Raw genomic sequence first — 23098 nt, 5'->3', positions numbered from 1 at the left:
TAAATGAAAATGCATTTTATTCCACTCTTTACAGCACAGCTTTGCAGCTTGTTCAAACGAGGCTGCTGCAAAAAAGATGCCTCCCCTTCCTCTGTTCCCAGTAGTTCACTTCTGTCCCAGACTGCCCATCTGCCAGCAGTCTCTTCTTTGCCACTATGGTGTGAACAAGACCAAGGAACAGATCTGTTTTACAAGAAATGTTGCTAACTTTTTTTTGCTGAGTTAATTTTAATTGGTTTTCACTTCCCATCCAGCTCACAGAGCAGCAGCATAAATAGCTGTGTTCACACAAGGCAACAAGTCAACACACTGGCAGCTGAAGAGGGCAGGAGCTCTGCATTGAGCAGCAATGATCTTCTCCCTGCTGAAACTAACAGCAGCTGTCACCATAGTTTCATAACCAAGGGAATCAAGTTTTTCCCCCCCCCCCCTTCAGACACCACCAAGCTACCAGTGACAATCAAAGGACAGCTATTAACTTAAAAAGGACTGAAGTGTTATTCTTCTACAATGATCCCCCAAACTTCAAATGATCACCAAGAGAACAAGGTTTTATAGACCAGAGAATAAATTCCAAGTGACAGGATTGGAAGAAGTGCTTTAGTTCTTTTTTGTGAAAAACTCTTAAGCCATTCTTTGACTCTTCTAAAGGGTTATTTTTAATAATATTTTAGTAATAATATTTAGTAATAATAGTAATTAGTAATAGTAATTTAGTAATAATATTTTTTTAGTTCTAAAATACACATGAAAACAAGCAAAGGGCAGTAACATACACTCCAGTCATGAATGAAGCAGGAGTGGTAGTGTTTCATTACAGAGTAAAATCATCTTTGGAGCAATATAAATCTGAAAATGATTTTCAGAGATGACTCCATGAGGTGACTTCAACAGCCTGCTCTTGAAATAAATTTCTTCTTCACAATGATACAACTGAACAAAGAGAAGTAACAATTTCAACATATGGAGCCTAGCATTCACATTAATTGGATAAAGGGGTTTGGTCTTGAACAAAATACAGGTCCCTCAGATGAAAAAACTGATGCTAATATTACAACTCTAAAGGTAGGCTAGGGCTTCGGTGATTCTGTTAAAACTTCAGACTTCTTTTAAACAGTTGGAACTGGTAGGAAGGAAACAGCAGCAAATGGGCTTTCTTCACTAACAGGGTAACATGTCTACATTCTCCAAAAAAGGAGAACGGACATGTAGTCCAACTTATAATGAATTCTACATCTATTTCTACATAGTACCAAAGGAAAAAAAAGACACAATGTTTTTGAAGGACTGTTCAGGCCTGTTTTACCCCTACATACTACATGAACTTACAGTGAATACTCCAGGAAACCCATTTGAAAGCATTAGTTATTTCTGAATCAACTATTTCTAACATTTCTAAATTTTTATCATGAGCAGACCACGATACTCACTAAGTGCAAGAACTAACTGTTCTGAAATGGAGCTTGGATGTAACCCATGCAAAGCCATACTAGTCCAGACCAAGGATCTGTCTAGTTAACATCCCAATCTCCAGCAGAGGCCAGAAGAAAACACCAGGGAAACAACAGAAATAGGACAAGCACATTTGACAGTCACCCTGCAAATTTTTCCAGCCTCTATCTCCACCTCAGAGGATTTCATGAATCCTATGCAGCTTGTCTGTTTAGTAATCCTCCATTAATATGTCTAAGTACTGTCCAGTCCCAGCCCCTCCACCAAATCCACATAAACTTGCTGCAATCCCAGCTTTTTTTGGCAAGGCATCCCACATCCACTGCCTGTTACATGAACCTACACCTCTTTATTTTTTGAAACAATTTCCTACTTGCTTTTTGACGACTCCAATTTTTTTTTTATTGGAGGAGACCATGAACAGTCAAATCCCAGTCATCCTTTTCAAGTCACTTCTGATTTTGCAGACCCTTTACATATCATCCTTTTTCCAGGCTGAAGAGTTCTGACCTATCTGGTCATTCCTCATATAGAAACTGTTCCCTACCTCCATTCATCTAACCATCCGTATTGCCCTTGCAGCCTTCCAAGATGCAGGAACCAGAATAGCACGCAGTATCCAGGGTGTAAGCAAGCCACAGATTCATACGATGGAATAATGATACTCTGTTTTTGTTCCCTTTCACTAACAAGTCTTAACATTTGATTTGTCTGGATGGTTGCTTTAAGTATTACCAAGGACTGAGCTAAATGCTGATCTGAAAATACAGTTCACAAGTGGAAACAGCGCAGAGGCCACCATTTCATGTATAAAGCTAGGAATGGCTTTCACCCAGATGCATCACTTTAACCTACATCGCATTTTATCAGTCATTTCATTCCCCAGACACTGCAGCCTTCTAACTGAGTTTGTCCGCAATACTCCTGCAATTCTACAGTCTACTCATCTTTTCTAGCTCAAATTATTTTGTAGCATCAGTAAGATCTCTCTCCACCCTCCTTCCCAGGACAATTATGAATGGGTGGGACAGCACAGGTCCCTGCTTAGACCCCTCCTAGCAACCTCCCTTCAGAGCAAAGGCTAATCATTTACTCCTGCTCTCCATTTCTTATCATTTTAACTATTTATCCACGCAGAAATCTTCTCTATTATCTCATCACTACTTAAYTTCTTTGAAAGTCTTTTGAAAGAGACACTGTCAATAGCCTTTACAAAACTTCAGTAGAATATAAAAACCAAATCAACTTATGGCCTTGTTTGCTGAGCTCTTCAGAGTAAGGCAGAACTTGTCTGTATGAAAACCGTGTTGATTCTGTGCCAGTAAATCATCTTCATCCATGTGTCCACTAATTCGTCCTTAACTATCATTCCTACTAAGCTGCACGGTGCTGATGTCTTGCTGAGGGCTTACAGGTTTGTGTTTCCACGAGTTCCCCAGAATATATATATATTTTTCTTCATCCTTGAGTTCTCTTTGGTGAATATCATCCACTCCTAGGAACTTGTTATTGCTTGTTTTGACAACTTCTTGTACAACCTCTTTGGCAGTCACTTTAATTTCTGAGAGTTTCTGCTGCACCTGCCCCATAAGAATGGTTTTGCAATGTGAATGCCTCCACTTACCTTCACAGCAAAGAGCAACACAAAGTATCCATTTAGCTTCTCCCTGCATTGGCCTTGTCCTTGCTGTGTACTCCTTCCATAACCCTCATTATCCCTCAGAGGGCTGAGGGCTTTTTCTTCTTGGTACATGTGAAAAGGTGTTTAATGGTATTTGGGGGAGATTGAGGCAAATAGATGAAACTCTTCAACCTTTTGCCTATTTTTACATGACAAGAGTTTGACCCTTATGTTTTTTTCATTTAGCTAAAACTTCAGGTTTTTGAAGGGTATCTTCTCATTTCCAGTGATTTCTGTTGCTTTGCTGTTTAGCTTATGCAGGCTTGCTTTCAGCTTTACTCAAGGCTTTCTTAGCAGTTAGCATGCACTGGCACTGTACTTGGAAAAAAAGGTATCCTTTATTATTCTCCACATCACTTGTAAGAATGTAATTCTTTTAGATCCCCCTTGTAGCTTGAAAAGTTCATGAATGAGACCAACAGCTGGTTGGACTCAATAAATTCCCATATCCCTTCCACTCTTACATTAAGATCCTCCCAGTCTGTTCAGATTATTATTACAAAATAATGAATGACAAGCAGAAGGAACAGTGTATTTTGATTGCTCATGCTGGTGGACAGAATAACTGGACCTTAGATGACAACAAAGCAAAAAAGTTAAAACTATGATATTAAATCTTTCAAATGGCAGGAAATGCTGAAGTTTTACACCAGCCTCGGTGCTGTCTTCTTACAGTATAATAAATCTATATTTAAAATAACAGAAACCTAACAGACAATAATAATATATTCTACAACCTTAAATACGCACATAAAGAACTATTAGATATGCAGGCATGGAATCTGCAATATGTTGTACTAAAAAGTAATTCTCATGGTAACACCTTATTCTTAGCAAGGCCTGATCAAGACCCCTTCCCTATGTATTTAATAATTCTTTCAGCACCTGTTCGCTTTCCACCCTTCCAAATTAGCTGCAGGGGCCTGTCTTAGAAGCAAGGAGAAAGACAACTACATCATTAGCTGAGCTGGAAACATGGATGGATTACCAAATCCCAGCAACTTACATTACTGTTAGTGATATAGTCTCTGCCACATACCAATTAAATTTTCACACAAAAAAGGTTGTAAGTTTTGGCATACAAATAACAGCCTTTAAAAAAAATTGTTAGCATCATAGCAATAGCTGTGTATATACCTAATTACATAATTAAAATTGTATTACTTAGTGCATGTACATAATTAAAAGATTAGTATCTGAGATGTTATGCAGTTACATTATTCTTAAAGACTGTGCAAACAAGCATGTGTGCTTAAACATGCACACACACACACAATAACATTGTCTATTTAGAGGTGCCTTCAGACTTAAACTGAAGAGTCATAGATTTACAAAGCGCAAAAATACATGAAAACAAATTGCTATTAGGAACATACAGAATACATTGTCTGGAATGTGAAAGAAGCAACTGTCAGAATACGGACACCACTTGATATAAAACAATGAAGCCCTTCCATGATCAGTTAATGTGTTTGCAAATACACTATACCAGTCTGCAGGGTTTAAAAGAGAAATGTTTCTTCCAGCAGATTATGCACTTAAGTCATCTCATGAATTAAGAGTACTAACCGTTAAATTCCTACAGGCTTTGTGACATGCTTGACACAAACCATGTGTGTACAATACTGAACATTTTCTTGTAGTATCAGATAAATTTGGGGGGAAAAGGGTAGTAAAGATTAAGCATGAACAAATCAATTATTCTTCTAATTTTTTAAAAATCATATCTGGGCAAAACTTTCAAAGAATACACAAACAGCTTATTAAATAAGAACAAATATTTTGGATGTAGAAGGGAAAGAAAATACAGGTAAAGACAAATTTATTTTCTAGAACACAGGACAATATTCAAGACTATTTAAAGCTGTGGCATGAGCAAGTCATAGGGTTATTACTGCTAAAACAGTAAATACTGTTATTTATCCTACTGGCATAATTAGGTTACAGTTACTGTCTGTTTGGTCCTGAAAAAATCCTGAAACATTGCTGCATCTCTTCTGGATTTATAGACTACATTCTACATTTTTTTCAGTAACTGAACTGAAGCTTCTCTTTCCTCCATATAATTTTTTAAATTCTGTTATTTCCCATTTTAGATTAGGAAATGATTTCATTAAGATGCAAACAACCATCTTCAGTTCTATTCCTGTCTCTTAACATACACCCTACTCAAACGGAACCAAATGAATACCCCACACAAACAGCAAGTAGAGCTTATAAAAATTCAGCAGGGTTCCTGGTAAGTGCATTCTTATGACAAAACAATTTCTGCAAGAGATAGTTCTGGTACTAAAGAACATACACTGCTTGCAAAAATTAGTCAAAATGTAGTTGGTTAACAGTTGGCTTCAAAAAATTACTCTGAAAGACATTATTAACATTGCAATAAAATAAACAAGATCACACATTTTTGGCTTTTCTGAGCATTAGCTTAACATGCTGGAAGATAATTGTTTTCTGTGGGAAATGTATCACCATCTCATTTTCTCCATCATTACTGCCTGGATGCCAAAGCAAACAAACTAGATACTTAAACAGCTGAGATTAAAGAGATCTGAAATGAGCTATCATACGAAAGTAAATGTTAATAAATAAAAGTTAGAAAACCAATAAGAACCTATTTCAGTCACCAAGGTATTATAGGTTCTCTTCATATAAAAATCTCTCTTTGATCTGAGGCAAATGGCAGTTAAGGACATCTCTACTTTTGCACTTAAACTTTTCCTTTTTAGAAGCACCTGATAATTTAAGTAAATTTGCTATAGGCAATCCAGAAGCTGACCAGTGTTGGAGCGTACATGTCAGATGAAGAAAATGAATGAAATAATGATAACCCTTCTGAAATGGAAAACAAACAGTACTCATCTTCCTGGTGCTACGGAACAAACTTTCACTAACATACATTTCAAGACTTCACCCCAAATGATCTGGATATAAGACCTTTTAACAAAATAATTAGGCCCCACCAAAACTGAAAGCTGCAGTAACTTTAAGCCACAGCCATACCCGTGTGCATGCACTCATGTGAAAGTATCGCACACACTAAATTGCACTGAGGCCGTGACAACATGCAACTTAGTAATGTGCAATATCTCCACCAGAGCAAGCAGAATGAGAGCTTCAGGGAAGAAGGGTATGGTGCATTCAGGAAGAGAACAACATGCTGCTCAGGGAAAGGAAAATGGTTCAGGCAAAGGTGTGCATGCTACTGCTTTGGAAACCTGTGAATTTGAGAATTACTGCTTCATCCACTCAGAAAAAAATAAATAAAAAAAATGAAAGCACCACCTCCCTATTTCAGGGGTGCAAGTCTCAAGGTCCTAATTTTCCTAATATACACAGTGAGGTAGGTGAGGTATGAACTAATTTGATTTTATAGAACTTTCATGAGCAAAGTAAAACACATACCCTGACTTGCTCCAGATAACCTAACAATCTGCCCTGTCAAAATGCTACATTATTAGAAAATTTTAACAGAAATTTTTACACTAACTTGTACTGAGAACTGAAGTATCTAAATCCAGTAAACTTGTCTTACTGGTTCTTACACTTATAAAGCAAGCTGTCATCTTCTCAGTCCTGAACGAGAGTGCTGACGAAAAAATTCCTTCAGCTCATCCCTACTCCAGCATAACCCTTTTTCCACAGTTCCCTGTTCCCTATTCCTCTTCCTCCACTGTTTCCTCTGGCTGAGTTTTAAGAACAGTTTTGGTGAAAGAAAGTGATGTTTACTACATTCATGGACTGCCAAACAATGCTACCAGTTACAGTATGTACCTTGCATCAGATTTTTGCTTTGATACATGACTAAATACAGAACAAAAGACAAAAAAAAGAAACCATGAAAAAAAGAATACCAATAGGTAAAAGGTAAATGGAGCATTTACCAAGAAGTGGTAGTAGTAGTAAAGTGACCACAGCAGCAAATTTAAAACGAGAGCAAGAAAGACCAGAGTTTGCTTGAAAGTCAAACAAAAAGAGAAACAGATAAAAAACAACTAAGTGTGAAGGATCAAAACTATCAGAGGACAAAAAACTATTTTGCTGTTGAGGAATTAGCAGCATTCACACCTATCATTTTCCTACCTCATATTTCCATTCCTACCTCATTTGCAGGGAACGTCAAATGCAACTCGAGCAATGCACATGGCATGAGACGTTCTATTTAAAACGGCACCAGTGCTTCACACATCAGTCAGCAGGCCCTGTGGTAACACATGTCTTTGCGTTCCTCCTCCAAATATTGTGCTATGCTTCTATTGGAATCATTATACAAATATTTGCCTCTCCCTCTCTTCACAGATTAAAAACTGCCTTCCTTAAAAAGTAACCTATTAAGGGAACAACAAACATAAGTGAAACAAAGAATACACAGGCTCTTACTACATACGAATATTAACACATTATTGTAAAAGCTACTACAAATGGGAAGATCAATTTAAGAACAATGTGCAAAACCACATTTCTTTTACAACTAAATCACTGTCAGTTGCTGCCGAAGGATACCTTGAAGCCTAGGGGAACTTATATATGAATTCTGTGACACCTCCAAACACAAAATTACCTAAGCAATACAGGGTAGGACAGGACCAGAAGACAGCTCACTGTGTTTACCTTTGCCTCTTTGCCCTAGATGTCTAGAAATAATGAATCACTTCCAGGTTGGGAAGCTCCATACTGAGGGGCTACTGAGAAAAACGGAAAAAGATATTTTCTATGTTATTCCCTCTACTCTGTATGCTGAAAGTCCTGGAAGGGAAAGAGATTTTCCCTCGGAAATCTTTCGGGATGCTGCAGTTCTGGTGCTACTTAGGATTCTTCAAACAAAACAGCAACCAAGCAGCCAGTGCTTTAAAGAGTAACTATGCCATCAATAAAGATGATTTAAAAACCTTTTTGTTCTATCTGTAGCACAGTAAAGTGCACAGAGGTAAAAGGCCACTGAAATACTTCTGAAGAAAAGCCTTCACTTCTTAACATTAACCAAAAGCAGATCCCACAGCCACCCCTTGCAGGCCATGTTCACCAGCCCTAGATCATATCTGAAACCACCCATAGGTATCCCCTCAAGTACGTCAGAATATTCTTTCGAGAGGGGAGCCCAAACCAGACACAGGACTCCAGCCACAGTATCAAAAGTGCCAGCACGGTGCAAACTCTTGGAACGCTTTTCACAAAATAGCCTGATCCTAAAAAGAACTCCTGCCAACCCTGTGCTCTAACATGCATCACCTGTGGAGGAGTGAACGCGCGCACACACACAAATATATATATACGCACCCCAGGCAGAAACAACAGTAACAGCAGCTCTGGAGAACATCAGTCCCAGGCACGGGCAGAAGCAGCAGCAGCTCCAGGCACAGCTGCCTCTTGTCCCAGGCACTACACCCAGAGTAGGGCAGCAGAGACAGGGCACGGAGCACCATAGGCAGCCTCCCAAGCACCAGGCAGAGAGCAAAGCCGTGGGACACTCCTCGGAAATCAGCCCCATCCTGAAAATGACTCCTATGGAGGCAAGCAGAACGCGCCTTCCTGCAGAGATCACAGCCACAAGCAAAGGCTCTGGCTTCTCCAAAGGAACAACTTGCTCTGCAGCTGCTTTGGCACCTCTCTTCTTCAGGCTCCGTGCACCCCCATCCAGGAAGGCTCGGCCTCCAGCTTCAGCCACCCATTAGGCAGCCACAGGGACAAGGAGCTCAAGGCAGCAAGCCCCCACTCGCCACCTCCTCCTCCTCAGACCTAAAGAAGCACCCCCAAGGGCCCCTGGGACCTGAGGGGCCCCTCCCACACACTCCTTCTGTCACCCTGCCACAACAGCCCCAAGGAAGACAGGCCCTCTCCTCCCCAGCTCAGGCCACGAGAGATCCCACCTCTGCACACACCAGCGATGGGGAGTGGGCACACTGCAGAGCAGGAAAGGAGGGCTCATGCAAGACTGCAAATTCAACAGCTCTTTTATTGATGGCCGCRGGACCTTGTGCTGGTGGGCTGGGCTAACACCTCCTTCCCCGCCTGGGCACGGCCCCCTTCTTCGCCCGCTCTCGGCTGCCTGCTGGCCGCGGGGGAACCGCTGGCGGGCCATGGGGCCCAGGCAGAGGGCCTTGAGAGGCCGTGGCCCTCCTGGGATGATGGCGATGCCCCGCTGTCCAGGCCACCCCATACAGGCCCTTGCTGGGCCATGCCCGCTTTGCTGCCGGTGGGTCCACCTCCGTGGGTTCCACACAGTCTTCAGGAGAGTCTACCTCCATGGGTTGAACCCCAGCCTCTTGCAGACAGTCCACCTCCATGGGCTCCGTGGCACTCCTCGTGAGACCACCAGCGGTGACTCGCAAGGGCCTGACGTTGTACCGGGCGATCTCCCACTTCCGGAATGCCCTCTGGCCGCTGAGGCCCGCCCTGCCGTCCATTCTGAACGGCAACATTCTTCAACGCACCTCGCGAAGAGGGGCAGCAGCTCCTTTTGGCCTCCTTGCACCCTGCCTGCTCCAAGTCTCCTTGGCGCTACAGGAGCCAGAAGCTCGGTGAGCTGGGCCCCACTCCCAGGCGCCCTTTTTTATGCCGCCTGGGACAAGGGGCAGTGAGGTCACTGGTGACAGCAGCAGGCCACTGTGATGGCGCCCAAAGAGGGCGCCGAGTACAGCCAGAGGGGCCTATGGCCTGAAAGATGCCCTCCTGGCCAAGAACCGGCAGCTGAGGGCCCCTTTCCTTCGCATCCTTCCCACCCACCATTTTGCTGCACACACGCAAAGGCTGCCCCTGCGGTACAGGCACTGCCATCGGCCTCCTCCCCGCATCCTGGGCTCCAGCCCCCTCCTCAGCCCGCGGGCCCGCCCCTTGCCTCCTGCCACGATGGCACCGCCTGCCTCGCGCTCTCCGGGCAGCCCAAAACGCACACAGCCCTCCACGTGCCCCCTCACAAGGGATGCCCGCAGGGCAACTATCACTTCCCCCACCTGCCCGCAGCACTCCAACACCACCCAGGCTCGCCTTCTCCTCCAGCGACCTCCAGGTGCGCTCGCCACTCCTCTTACCCCTGCGCTGCCACCACCACCACCCCCCAGGGCCTTTTCTGCAGAGCTGCTCCTCAGCCAGCCCGGCCCCAGGCCGCATGGTGGAGGGACACTGGTCCGCAGCAGGTGCCGGGTCGTGCGTTCACTCCCCTTCTGCTCTGCGAGGTTTCTGCCAGCATGCTTCCCCAGCCTGCGGACACCCTCCCTTCCAGGGCATCAGTCAACGGCCTTCCGCCCTCCCCACTCTTTGAAGTCACCCACAACCCTGCGGGAGGTGCTCCCTGCCCACCGCCTCCACCCAAGCCCTTCCTTCACACCTTCACCGGCATCAGCCCCAACACTCACCCCAAGCAACACCGTCAGCACCTGCCCCTCGAGGGTGCTTTCTCCTGCCTTTTGCAAGACACTGGCCTACCCGCCTCGCAGCCCACTTCTCCCCTCCTTGCCTCACCCAGGGGCTACCAGGAGGCTGCGGGAGACTCTGTCACAGGCCTTGCTAACCTCCGGGCAAACGACATGCATGGCTCTCCCCTTGGCCCACGCGGCCAGGCAGCTCCTCAGCGCTAGCTCCCAGCTGGGGCCCGGCACCGCTCGCCCTTGGAGAACCCCCCGGCTGCCTCCCACCACCTCCTCTACGCTGATGCCATTTCAGCTCCTTTCCCACCCCAACCAATGGCACATTGCCTTTCCAAGGGCAACACAGCATTCTGCCTCACGGGCAACCGTAGCCAGCTCCCTGCGGCCCTCCGACTTCTTCAAACCTGCTGCAATGTCGCAGCAACACTGTGTCAGCACGCCTGTCACAGCTTACCTGCTCCCCCTTCCCAAGTGCACAACACATCACAACTGACTTTGTGTGACAGAGACAGTCAGAGACTCCAGCTTCGGCTCAGAATTAGCTGGGACCTTATCTGACTGATTTTATATAGTAGAGTCTCTAAATTGTGCTAGAAGTGGCAATTGTTCTTCAAATGGCACAAGACTGAACATGGACAAACTCAAGACCACTTGTTAATAAATATGAAGAGTATAGTAAAGACCACATTAAGCGTTGAGTGAAATGTGAGCTGTCGTGGAAGCCTTATGATAAATCCCTGCATACAGCTGAGGAAGAGACATGAATCAAGCATCTCAGAAGAAACATTCCAAAGAATCCAAATACAGTACTAAATACAGGCTACTGCATGTCAGAGAACAGTGAAGATGAATTCAGACTACTTGAATGAAAACAGCATGAGCTCTTCTTACATAATAGAAGTAGTTATATATGACAGGCAGCTTCACATCCTATCTTCTCCAGACATAGGCTTTTCTCGCTGTATTATGCACTGCTGATATATGTTGTCTTTCCTACTCTTCTTCCTGCTGTTTCTCTAAGAATACTTTTTTCTTTCTTGATTCATCTGTGTCACAGACCCATGAACTAAAATTCTCTTTGATACAACCGACTTTGCTGACTACCCATGCAAAAGGAAGCCATATCCTAAATGTGACCCTCTTCCCATGTTCCAGGGGCTAATGATCACAGTTTAGTAGATTAATAGTATCAGTTTATAAATCTGCTCACATCTTTCAGAAGAGATAATGGAAGTATTAAACACTTATGATCAATGAAAAGTCAATAGCAGTTTCTCAATAGAAGGGCTGTTAACTTTCTGGCCAAATTCCAGATTAATTACTCTCTACCTAGACAACCCCTTCATTTCAAATGGCTACAGCAGTATCATTTACTGTTCAGGTTCTCACACAGCATGATACAACCTGCTAATTGCCACAACTTACCCAGAAATGGCTTAATTCCAGTAACAGATAACAAAACTCACATAAGGCAGACATAGGAACAGTGACAAACATTTGGTAATGGGTTGGGAAAGCAGTTTAACATATTGCAGGTTTAAAGTCCATTCATATTTTATACATGTGTGCAAGATGACACAGAAAACAGCAGTGTAGGAGATATGGGCTGTATAGCATTTAGAGTGAAGAGTCCTTGACTTCACCCCATCCATCAGCTTTTTAAAAAAGGAGCAATGATTTCAGCACCTGATTTAAAACCTATTTAATACATTAGCAACATGCTAGCATTTCAAGCTGTTAGCAGGTGAAAGCTGATAGTTTCACTCATCACAAGTACATTACAGCACTACCCCAAAAATTATTTTGTTGGGGAGTCTCCGTGAAGCATATTTAAAAAATACGCAAACAAAAAAATCCTCCTTCTCTTATTGCAGTAGTTTACAGGCAGAACACAGAAGCGGTAACTAAGCACAACACTAGGTATGCACTCTGCAGATGCATTTACAGTAATGTTTTAAGTTGGATAAAGAAAGCACTCCCCAGTTTTTCCCTTTTCATGTGATTTGGTTCTTACAGTGGAGAGGTCTGAGAGATCATGAACTAGATTTCTCTCTGAAGAAACTAAACTGGAAAATGCACTACAGGAGCATATCTAATACGTTCCAGCAGCAAACAGGTACTCAGTCCACAAGATCAGACTACAACTAGCCCAAAGTAAATAACTCAGACATGTACAGCATAGATGTCAGATCCTCAGTGTCAACTGTTTTGAATGAACCTGCTGCTACTGAGTTGCACTAGCTGTTAATGCCAACATAGCTGCAGACCCACTGTTTGCTCAGGGGTTTGGGATGTGATGTGTAGGCTGGTTTGTTTTTTAAAATATTAGTATATACTACAAGATAGATCTCTGAATCTTTTTTAGGCGACCAAGTCCAATCAAATTGTTTTTTTAATAGCCAAAGGGCAGGGGGGGATGGGGGGGAACCATCAATGCTAGAGTTTTGAAAATCTTTCAGATTTGCAACTCATGTCTTTGAAACATGAGCTGTTGCAACTGCAAAGTATTTGTAGTTGAACTGATATTATACATGTGTAAGATTTAAAACAGAATTTTCCAGAAAGGCCAAGAAATCAACAACATACCTTATTGCCTCCTCCACCGATTGGCCAACTATGTTTGAGGAAGGACCTGGCTGAGACAAAGGCGTCAGGCTAATCACCCATTTTACTGGCTTGTAGTACTCATCACTGGAACTCAATAGGTAGAATAGTGTGGTCAGGAAAATCACCTGAAAAAACAAGTGGAGCTTTAAGTTAAGAGGCACTAAATACTCTCCAGAACTAGAGTGCGCAGATATGCTTCAGATCATTTAATTTCATTAGAAAAGGTACAAGGCACTATTCCACAAGTCTGGATTTAGAGAAACATACACAGCCATAAGAGTAAGTTTCTACCCTGCTCCCCAAATGACTTAAGTTATATCTAAACATCATAACACTTTTAGACCTTTTCTGCTTCTTCACAAATTTGCATCTAGATCAAATAAAAGTTTGTTGTTTTTGTTTTTCCAGCACATTTAGCAGATCAGAACTTTATTAAATAGTAGCATCTATTTTCAAAAAACAAAAAAGCCCAAAAAACAAATCTGAGCTGTCAAGAGTCATTCTACAGCTAGATATAGAATATGGCAAAAACAAAACAGCCTCACCCACACCACAAACAGGAAATTTACAATATTTTTAAGCTGCCACTCCTGACTGAATACTCCTTGCAGAAGTATGAATATCTGTTTCAGCAGAAGTCATGACAGTTGCATTGTTTCACAGAGTCTAAAAACCAGAAAATACAATCAAATCATATTAGCTTCCTACATGTTGCAGATGACTGTTTTACTTCAAGGGGGCTCAGCAGCTTCTTTGGCTAAGCATACGTCACTGAAATGTATTCAGCCTTCAATAATACACCTCAACAAGGAAAATTCATTATGTTCCAATGGTAAACCATGGCTTGTATTTGTTTCATCTGCAAGCTTTAATTCTTGCATCTTTCTTCACAAGATTAAAAAGAACCCTTTCCCTATTTCCAACCCACTGGTATGCTAGAATAAGTTCTATCTTAATTTTTTGGATAAACCAAGCTGTCTGGCCTCTGTCTCTAGCCTTCCAGTCTGCAGATAACTCAAGCCCTTCTTTTGCATTTTCTCTGAACACACTCTTAAAAATGCCAACAGCACAATGTGCAGTATTCCACTACCAGTCTCAACAATGCTATTCCTTTGCCCTCTTTCTGTTCCTAATTTTTCTCTACTCAGTAAAATGCTACTACTCCCCCCCACCCCCGACCACAGCCTTTAACTTGGAAGTCACATTAAGCTGTTCTCCTCCTGTGATCCCTTTCCAAAACATCTTCTATAGGCGTGGGCTGCACTTCATCTTCCCAGGTTTATAACTCTGGCCCTGTGTGATAAACCAATCTATCAAGGAAGTCATTACATCAGCACATTTGATCAGCAGGCTGTTAACATTCATTCTGCAATCATAAAAAAATGAATTAGGCCTAGGCTTTATAGGAAATAATCCAGCACTCGTGGCATTATCAGCTATGCTTTGTGGCAAACTCATCAGTTCTAGAACAACTTGGAGTAAGTAAATCTTTAAATCCAGTTCAGGCTTAAACTTGCTCTGTAATGCCACAAAAGCATGGCTTTCACCTTGACAGGGCCTGCCACTTCATTTCACGATTTAGCTACAAAACTCATCATGCTGAGGCAGCCATCCAGCTGGTGTTTTGTCTTCTTTCCACTGGGATCTGGCTACAGACCCTTCTTGCAGTGCTGCTTTCAACACAGTAAGCAGCATATTGCTGTAAATAAAATAACCTCTCATCCTGATGCTCACAAAAAGCAAAGTGAAAAACAGCTCCACTGCATCGTGTTGTATTAGGACAGCCCCATTAGCTTCTGAAGATATTGCCCCTCAAAGAATATGGCAGCTGGGGAATAAACAACTTAACTGCAGCAATCAGGCAGAGTTTCATCCCCTGTGGTAGGAGAAACATACAGGGCTGACTTAAGGCAGGCTGTGAGCCAGGGATCAGTTCAAATGGCAATCAGCACAGCACTTGCATTGACTGGAAAAGCTGTTCCTCCCCCATGTTCACAAAAAACTTGCCTTCTCAGAGAGTAATAGATACACCAACACGAACATACCCACCTGCACTGCAGAAGCCAGTGACAGCTGGGATGAACAGCAATGGAACAAAGTGGTGTTAACTGAACTAAAAACTATGAAAGGATGCACAGCTTACTTGATTCCTGTTAAGACAAGGTGCATGTAACTATAGCACTATGCAAAATCAATTACATTTTAGATCAACTGCAGTTTGGAAATGAACATACGTGTTTCAGTACTATGCATACAAAAATACAAAGGAGGAATCACAGAATATAATAATTTGACATTAAGTGGCTTGCTCTCTCATCCAACAAGCAGAATAGTCTCAATAGTACATTCAGCAGCAAAATCATGTTTCTTTCCCTATGTCTACTAGACTTTGAAAAATCTCAGACTTGTTTTAGAGGATATCAAAGATTTCAGACATTATGCAAATTGTTTCCTAACCAGCAATTCAGGATCCCAGGGATGACTCTGAGGAGTCACCAAAGATTATAAAATAAGCTCTTTCCATTTTTAAGCACTTGATGGATTACTATTTCTTGCTGTAGAATTTAAGCTATATTCCCAAAACCTGAAACTTTCAAAGCTCTAATTTGAGGGGGAAAAGAGACTGAATTCAAGGAGAGATTTAGTGGTAAAACACTCTTAAAATTGTAATTCAGCATTTCCATGTATATCAAGAAACACGTGGCTTAATTGCTTGTGTGTCAGTTTGGTAGACTTGGGAAATGTTTCTGTATCTGCCATCCACATTCAGTTGTTTCTGCCCAGAGGCTTCATTCTTGACCGGTGGCGTGTGCGTGGTTTTTTTCTTTTTGTTTTTTTTTTCTTTTTTTTTAAAGCATCAAAACATTCCATATTTCCCTGAGGACTAGAGATGACCCTCTGCCAAATGCAGCTTTTCTCTTTTGATCTTTAACAGAGTACAAGCTGAAAACTTTTTTTCAGTTTTGCCCTCTATAAAAGTTGTGCAAATTAACCTTGTGTAATCTGTTACAAAGTAGGATGAACCTGTGCTGCTGATGACAAGGCCAAAGGACATTTTTATTCACCAAAGCACAACTATCTTCACTTTCACCTTATATAAGCAGGGAAACAACAGATGTATTTGGGTTTAGAACAGAGTGTCTATTTAGGGTAGGAGTCCTTTCTGGTTTCAAGTTTCCTTTTATCATAGGAAAGGGAGCCTGGAAAACACTAGAAACTGTGTATACACAAGCACAGATACAAACATACACTCAAAATAGAAGTAAAATAGAAGTGGCACTCTTGTAACTAACAATCAGTGTTCAAGTGTCAGTTGAGGATCTTTTTTTAAAAGTCTTACTGGACTGTGGAAGAGACATGCTACACATTTTCTATGGAAATATTTTGATAAAAGACGTTTTTCAAAATCAAGGTTCTGAACAGTGTCCTACAGTCCATGTTTTAAAGTGTAATTTTCAACCACTTGTCAAAATAAAATTCACTATTTTAATTTTTATGCAAAAAGACAAAACCTGGATTGAAATGTAATCAACTCAAAAGCTAACCACTTGTGGAATTACTCTGTTGGAATATTTAAATTCTTTTGCACCACTTCAAACTGACAAGAACTCTTCTGCAGCAACTAGGAATTCTGCAAAATGAAAAAATAAAAGTACGGTTACAGCTCGAGCAGAGTTTTGTTTTAAACCCAGCTCTAACTAGACATAAGCTAAAAGAATTCCTTTGGTTTGATAGTCCTTTTTTCTTTGTTAACCCATTACATATATCTTTGTCAAAACACAGGCATGGCATTTTCAAGTGAGTCAGCTTTTTCAACTTCCACTGCTGGACCAGAGTAACACAAAAAGCATGCTCAAATACTGTCCAGCTACCTTTAGGGTTCATTCCATTCAAAATATAAGAACTCTGTTCCAAAACTGCATTAAAAGAAAGGAGAACAGAGGGAGGATACTGGGCCAGGTAGCAATCAAAGATACAGCAACAACTAGTCTAGAACAAAGGTAAACTCTGAAACTATTTATCTTCACATTAAAACCAACTCTGTATAAAAGCTTTCCCCCCTCTTCCCCCCCCCCTTAGAAACTAGTAAGCTTTTTCCTGGGAAACAGGGAACTGTTCAAGACTTTACAGAAGAGAGCAGGGAACAGCTCAAGCTGAAATCTCAGCTTAAAGAAAAAGTAAATTGTTAACAACATCCACTCTTCAAACAGGTTACTGAAAAAAAAAAAAAAAAAGATCTTACTACAGCAAAAGATTGAGGTATGCCTTGTGACCCTGGCAGAACAAGAACTGAAGAGGTTACTTCCGGTTGTCTCCTCCTCACCTGAAAGATTTTCTCTTTAGCTCTAAAGGAAGTCAAATGAATAGAAGGTAAATCTATAATCCCATGTGGAATTTGCTAATGATGCATATTGCAAACGTTAAGAAAACCACAGGGATCTAATCTAGAGTCACATCTAGATTTCCTCTCCTTATTATATCAAGTTGTTGCAGCAAGGAAAAAGAAAAAAGTACAAGGAAAAATTGAGAATATTATTATTATTAATATTTCTGCAGGAACTCAGTGTCACACAGAAAAGAAAAGTATCTAGGATTCAATTAAAGTTATGTTAAAAAGTACTGTAAAGCCAGGCAAGTTAGCTCTCCTAAATTCTCACAACAGCTAACTATTTCATTTACCTATTGCCCCAAATAATGGGCTGTATTAATCTTTATTTAGTATGGCCTATTTACTGTACATTCTAAACTTGAGTTCTTTCTTTCTCAGTTATAAGCCATTAACAAATCCTCACTAAACACTATTAAAACAAGTTTCATTATTTTAACTTTTTGTGCTTTACAAAAATCTGTTTCTTTTTGTAGCAAGAGTCTTTGTGAAAGACTTCCATAAATAAGAGATACAATGATACCGACTAGACAAAAAAGGCCTAGGAAGCATGTAACGCAAGCAATTCTTTTATAGTACCCTCCCATGCACTGTAATAAATATTATCCAGGCAGACACGCAAACTTTAAATATCTTCGTAAGAGGCAACTCAAAACACTACCCTTAGATATAACATTTTCTATACAAATGGAGGCAAGCACATCCCTTTACACTGACATTTAAAGTACAGTAACAGGACGTTGAGTTGCTCAGTGATTCTTTTTTGGTCTTATTTCTTAAAAGCTGAAGTATTTCTAATTTACCAACTTTGCTGTTGTGTTTTTGAATTCTACCATTATCAAGAACCTATAGAAAGAACCTATACTGGCAGAATACATCTATTAAACCAATTTTTTCCTACATATGAAGGTCACTATCAGTGCAAAATAGAAGCTCATGGACAAATTCAAGAAACCAAGACTATAGGACTGATGTATTCTGGTGGGGAAAGCTCTATATAACCATTTTAAGTAACATGTTCAGTCTCCAGTAGATACGGAGAGAACAGGGCAGCCTTTAGGGCATCTAACTTTAAGAGTATTCCTAGACACCAGTATCCCAATGAGCTCCATAACTCAAGTTGACTGCACAGTGCCCCAGAAAGTGGCAGGGCCCTGCCGACAAACAAAAAGGCATTTCAGCAGCAGCAGCATGTAATCAGGTCAGTGTAAGGCATTAGGCATTTAGAGCTAAATTTTTTTGTCTGAGCAGTATGCGTGTAGCAATTATAAGTGGGATCTAGTAGATTGAGATGATCTGCAATTGGCCTGTGAACTAGTGATTTTTAAGTATATTAAACTCTCAGAGATAATTTCCAAAATGTTATCATGGGTGAAGTACTGGATTAAGGAAGAAAAGAAATGAAATATGCACATGTGATATTATTTTCTTCATCAACTGAAAGATAACTGCAGAACAATGAAGCTCAATAACAGTAATTTTCTTCAGTTCAAGACAGCAATTTAATTAAGTCCTTTTGTCATTTTTCTTGACTAGTGAAGAGAATGCACACAGCTGCTTTGAAATATCAGTATCCATTACTTTAATTATACACCTTTGTATCCTAAGACCTCCCTCCTGGGGAAGCATCAATGGAAGCAATGAAGTTAAACTGGCAAAAGAYCTTTTTTTCCTACAACTTTTGAATTCTGCACTTAAAAAAAAAAAAAAAAAATCAGGACATGGATTTCAGTCAAGTTTCCAAGATCAGTGTTTGTTTAGTTAAAACAGAAAAAAGGCCCAAGCCAAAATCCTTAATACTACTCAGCTGACTGTCCGAGATCTAGGTGATCACAAGCCTCCAGCTCTGTTCCAGCTATTACAGGTTGTTTTGGAGTTTGGGGGGTGGGGAGGGGGTGTTTTTAAGTAGCAATTGTCACAGCAAATGGTAAGAAAGAAGTTACTTCTACCTTTATTATTCCACACAGCTGTGGCTAGATTTAGAAACAAAAGAAACTCTGAATAGCTTGATCACATAATACACTAAGAAGTAAGACATGCTTTAAAGAAAACATCTTTAATGAAAAGGCTTCAGACACTGCTATTCTGTGTGTGCCATAATATTAGTAAGAATTAACTTTGCATAAGCATCATTGTGTAATGAAGAGCTAACAGAGGGTTAAATAAAAATACCACAATTCCCTCGCACAGATTTGCTAAAATTACTTCATTAAAAAAGGGAACTTAATGTAATCCTTGTATAATAATCAATCTTACTAAGATTTTCCTGCAATTTTTTTTTTCTTTTCTGAAAGCACTGGCTTGTTTAAGAATATGCTTATGAGGACCTGCTATTAGATTTCAGCTACAATATAGGATACCACAAGTTACAGCTCAGGATCTAAAGATCTTCAAGGCCAGGAGCAAGAGTTTTCCCACAAGTAGAAAGATGAAAGACTGCCAGCTCTTGAACGTAGAAAGTTACACGAATCTTGTTCCTTTGCCTATAATGCCTCCAAACAACAGACCTGGAAGTTATGTAATCTTAATGAATTTAGATATTAGAACACTCTAGAGAATGTTTTCAATCAGGTTTGATTGTCACTGTTACAACATATGCAATTAGGTTCCTTCAGTAAAATGGAGAGTGTAAGTCTGTGGCATGCTACTTACCACCGAGAGCACAAAATTGAGAAGAGCTGTCCCGCTATGGAAGAGAATTGTCACTAACGTTGTTACTGTGGTAAACAAGAGGCTCACATTGCGACTCATCACTATCCACAAAGACTCCAGGATCTAGGGGCAGGGAAAGGGAAGACAAAGTCAGGCACTGCAAGGTATTAGGTAAAACAGAAAACTGCTTGCAGAGCAATTCCTCTCTGTCAAGCCTTATAAAGAAGAGATTTAAAATACTGTCTCCCTCTCTCATTCCAAAATTACAGCAGGTAATATTCAGTGAAAAGGTCTGCTTTGCCAAAGACAAGTTTCTAGCTAGACAGTTACAAGGTTTGGGGTTCTCACTCCCAAAGCTCAGAATTATTTCATTACATAGAATTTCAAAAACTATAGATGTGGTGATGTTTGTTTATTGTGATTATGATCACCATCGATTGTGACCAGATCTTGTCTTGGCAGAGAAAACTCATCTTTTGCAAAATGGAAATGCTAAGTCACACAGAATAAGAAGTAACATTGCAAGGCAGAAATAAATCTGAAGACAGCTTCAAATCAAGTAATATAATCTTTTAATAAATTAGCTTTAAAAACATGTTTTATGTTAATGAGATGATTTTTATAATGTCTACAGACAACTATACAGGTTGTGATTTTGCATAGGGATACAACAGTACATCAAGCAGTTACGGAAAATAAATTAAACAATGCTAGACAACCTATTAAATTCTGTGGTGCTTTGGGGCACTGATTGCTTATTAACTATAGAGTGGTTTTGATACATGCTTTTAAACACCAAATACTCAGTACAGCCAAATTAGTTTATGTACTGATGCAGAAGCAACGGTCTGAACAGGTCAACACCTTGAGGAGACAGGAAGGACGTAAAGTACAGGAAGGCACATGGAAGCATCCTAAAAGCAACAGGCAGTAGTTTCATAATAAATATTTCATTCAGAAGGAATACAGTCAGAATGTATCAGCCAAAGCAATCCAAAGATGTAAAAGAAGAAAGGTTAGAAGGAAAAAGCCATACCTTCTATTAGACTAACTGATATAACTGGAAAAACTGTAAAAGCTTTGACACAAAAGCCCTTCTTCAGGCCCAAAGCAAAAAGTGAAGGCTTAAAAACTAAAAGCAGTTACTCTTTAATATCTTAATCAATTAGACTTGAGAGGAGAAAAAAAAGCAGTTGGCATTTGCAGAGCAGATGAAGGAATGCAAGTCACATGATCACCTCTCCTTTGGAATAGAGCAAGACACATGTAATTTATTAACTATAAATTTGGGAGGGAATAGCCCCTGAGGAATTTGACAGAGAATTAAACATGTAGTAAAGAACAAGAAGCTCTACTTAGTCCACACTTCTTACTATTTAATGGGAGTTATGAATTTTATTTAAGGCTTATCTTTCGAACCATTTTTATTAGTCTCCCTTGAGAATTGAAGTGAGCCTAGAAGTGAAGAGGACGTTCTGTTGAAAAATGTCCTCCTACTGGTACCTGTCCACTTCTTTCCTCTACAGTTTGAGGCTTCATTCTGAGGGTGCAGCAATGGTCTAACTTCATGCAGTCACCAGGTAACTTAGGACTGTAAACACAGAGGCCAGTGATTTTCTGAGGGGACAGTCTGCAGCTAAAGCAGAGGCCTGTTCACCCATAAAAGAAAAACACCTTAAGCAAACTTATAATATTGGCTTGTTTTGAAAGCAAACATAAGTACACTAATATAGCATAACTGCACAACTACCTTTGTACTGAGTGGCCTAGTAAGAACAGTACTGCCATGTCTAACAACAGGCCACAAGCTTTATGCTAACTGTACAAGCCCCAAACTCAGACATTTAGGCCTGTTACCAGACCTTCCTGTGTGAACTGGAGCTCAGCGCCACAGGTTTCTTACAATGTGGAGTTTAATCCCAGAATAACAGCAAAGGACTTAAATAGGGGCACATGTTGGAAATGGAGGCACTAACCTTGAGAACCAGGAAAAGTCTGCTTTTGAAAAGAGGAAAAAAAACAAAACAAAAACAAAACAAAACATGCAGCTAAGTAAGAGGAAAAGACAACCCCTAAACTGAGGAACAGGATAAGGCACCTGCCCCTCCAAGCATCACACATTTTGCAGTCCAGGGTGGAGATTAAGGCCTGAGAATTGTTTAAAGACAAAACCAGTTTATAAAAGGGCAAGACCCCTAATTTGGGGGAAGGAGGAGGGGAGAAAGAAGGTGCATACTCCAGTTTCAGCTTTCCTTGTTGAAGAGCTCTTGGGCCAAACCCGATCACTTTGACTTCTGCGACTCAGACCATAAGGACAGTGGCTGTAGGTGCTAACTACACACCATTAACGTGATGGTATTGTGTACTCACACCTAATGTAGGATGTGATTGTTAAGGTCTACCTACTTTGAATACATAGTGATAACGATTAGAGTGGAAGACTATTAGCATGAAATGTGTTGTTAGAAAAGTCAGTCTAAAGTTTGGGTTTAAACCTTAAAACTAGCCCGACTTACTAATCTTCTAAACACTCACCAGAGCAACCTTTAATTCCCTCAACTGACACAAAGACACACATTCGGGTGCAACAAGTTAGCAGAGCTGCTATCGGCAGGGAGTTTGCAACAGGAGGGGCATGTTCCAAGAGAGCTTACTTCTGGCAGGGGCTGAGGGAAGGCAATGATACTGTGAAAGTTTCTTTCAGGATAGTATGTTCCTCCAGTCTAAGTTGTATTCATTTAACAGTTTCCCTTGGGTTTTAAGCTAAGGAGCTGACAACCAAGAGCATAAAACCGCAGTTAGTCTCAATGTGGCAATCAGGTGGCCCATTCAAAACTGGGAATGGTTCTACTAGATGAACATCCTTGTTAGGGAAAATCATTCATCAGAGTGGTTGAGCTAGCTATCACCAGCATTCACTTCGGAGTAAGTGCAGTTGGTGCCTTTTGGTCA

At 40.9% G+C, this 23098-nt stretch overlaps 1 protein-coding gene across 1 annotated transcript in view; it reads right to left on the bottom strand.

The window, feature by feature from the left end:
• TMEM245 (transmembrane protein 245) overlaps window positions 1-23098 on the bottom strand; it is an 87735-nt gene that overhangs the window by 14541 nt on the left and 50096 nt on the right. The window contains exons 13-14 of the mRNA XM_026084547.1: window positions 20147-20269; window positions 13087-13232 (exon numbers count right to left, since the gene is read on the bottom strand). Coding sequence (XP_025940332.1) covers window positions 13087-13232; window positions 20147-20269 — 269 coding nt within the window. The remainder of the gene's footprint in view (window positions 1-13086; window positions 13233-20146; window positions 20270-23098) is intronic.

The sequence above is a fragment of the Apteryx rowi genome, unplaced genomic scaffold (genome assembly GCF_003343035.1).
Source record: "Apteryx rowi isolate R43461 unplaced genomic scaffold, aptRow1 scaffold_646, whole genome shotgun sequence".
In the NCBI taxonomy this organism is placed as follows: domain Eukaryota; kingdom Metazoa; phylum Chordata; class Aves; order Apterygiformes; family Apterygidae; genus Apteryx; species Apteryx rowi.
The sequence above is the reverse complement of the archived record's forward strand: the minus strand, read 5'-3'. Positions and strand labels throughout refer to the sequence as shown.